The 2,015-nt window shown below is 45.0% G+C and overlaps 1 protein-coding gene across 1 annotated transcript; it reads left to right on the top strand.

Moving 5' to 3' along the window:
• Positions 1-330: 330 nt before the first annotated feature.
• On the top strand, positions 331-1,811 carry LOC106867159 (uncharacterized; the record flags this gene model as incomplete). Its single annotated transcript, XM_014929772.1, has 1 exon — positions 331-1,811. A coding segment is annotated over one exon (1,481 nt), but the record flags the coding sequence as incomplete, so codon positions are not given.
• Positions 1,812-2,015: the final 204 nt, after the last annotated feature.

Genomic DNA, 2,015 nt, shown 5'->3' with positions numbered 1-2,015 from the left:
TGCTTCTCTGTTGGCAGAGCAACCAAGGGATAGCACACTCACTGCATTCTCCAAGCTCTGTCAAGTGGATCCATTCGCTCAAACCTTACTATATCCACAGATTCCATCGTACTACACTTGGAATGGAAAACAATGGACTCCAAGGAAAGCAGATCAAAATGTTCATGGATACTCTAGCATTAAGTTTGACACTTGCCTTGGCCGAGTATACACAGTATATCCCACTCAACAAGAGTGCTTCTAACTCCGCCTACTACTGCATGAGATCAGAGGCCCCACGTCTTTCCAGGCCCTAAAAACCGTTCATGGACATATCTGCACAACTTACAGAGAAGCCTGCTATCGACAAGGACTGTTAGAAGATGGTGCACAATGGGATGCAACTTTGGGAGGGGCTGCTTTATCACAATCACTTAAAAGTCTCGGGGCACTATTTGCAGTATTACTACAGACATGCGAACTGTGTGATCCTGCAACTCTATGGCTCAAGTACAGGGACAACCTGGCTGAAGACTTTCAGCGGCAAGCTCAACGGCTCTATCCTGGCATGGAGGGTATCAGCAATGAAGTCTACAACAAAACTCTCATTGACATTGAAGACATAATTGCCACCTATGGCCTGCCACAAACATTCAGGTCAGTGTCAAATAGCCTTCCCACTGCTGTCATTCGTGAAACATCGTACGACACTCAAACGCTTTCAAAGTACATTGCTGAAAACGAGCATAAATTACTTCCGGACCAGCTGCAGGCCTACACAACTATTATTAACAGTGTATGCCAACGTGACGGACGAATCTTCTTCCTTGATGCTCCTGGAGGGACAGGAAAAACATTTATAACAAAGCTTCTCCTTGCAGAGGTTAGGCAGCATCAGGACATTGCAGTAGCTGTGGCTTCCTCTGGGATTGCAGCTTCTTTGTTACCCGGTGGCAGGACAGCACACTCGACTTTCAAACTCCCTCTCAATTTAGCAGCATCCGACATGCCTTCATGCAACATCACCAAAAGCTCAGATCAGGGGCAGGTACTTCAAAGGTGTCATCTAATTGTCTGGGATGAATGCACCGTGGCTCACAAGAGAGCTTTGGAAGCATTAGATAGAGCCCTGAAAGACATCCAAAACTGTCACGCTCCAATAGATGTTACGCTTATGTTGTCAGGTGATTTCAGGCAAACTCTTCCTGTTATTCCGAAAGGCACTAGAGCAGATGAGGTCCAAGCATGCCTAAAGTCCTCTACCCTGTGGCATCATGTTACCTTCCTCACTCTTAACACTAACGTGAGAGCTCAGCTGCACGGCGACCAAATGTCCAAAAAGTTTGCACAGGACATTTTGACAATTGGTGATGGTAAGGTGCCTCTCGACGCTGCGGGAGAGATGGAAGTATGGCCATTTTGCTCTGTTGTTAATTCTGTAGATGACCTCAAACATAAAGTCTTTCCCAACTTCAAAGAAAACTACCTAAATCACAATTGGCTGTGTGAAAGAGCAATATTAGCTCCGAAAAACGTAGCTGTTACAAAAATTAATCAACAGCTGATGCATTCTCTTCCCGGAAATCTTCAAACTTACAAGTCTGTTGATACAGTTTCAGATACAAACGAAGTGGTGAACTATCCTCCTGAATTTCTCAATTCGTTGGAGCCTCCTGGACTACCTCTCCACATATTATCACTTAAAGTTGGAACGCCTGTTATGCTACTTCGCAATCTGGAACCACCAAGACTTTGCAATGGAACACTACTCGTGATAAAGAAGATGATGTCACACGTTATCGAGGCTACCATTCTTTCTGGATGTGGAAAAGGTGGCGACGTCTTTATTCCAAGAATTCCTCTTACTCCATCAGGAGCAGACATTCCTTTTACATTCAGAAGACTACAATTCCACCTTTGTGTCAGTTTCGCATTGTCCCAGGGTCAAACCCTCTCTGTAGCTGGTCTTCTCTTGGAAGAGCCATACTTCTCATATGGACAACTGTATGTTGGCTGCTCAAGAGTGGGAAGCAAAA

This window comes from Octopus bimaculoides, unplaced genomic scaffold (genome assembly GCF_001194135.2).
Source record: "Octopus bimaculoides isolate UCB-OBI-ISO-001 unplaced genomic scaffold, ASM119413v2 Scaffold_112951, whole genome shotgun sequence".
Taxonomy (NCBI): Eukaryota; Metazoa; Mollusca; class Cephalopoda; order Octopoda; family Octopodidae; genus Octopus; species Octopus bimaculoides.
This window is presented reverse-complemented; position numbering and strand designations above follow the sequence as displayed.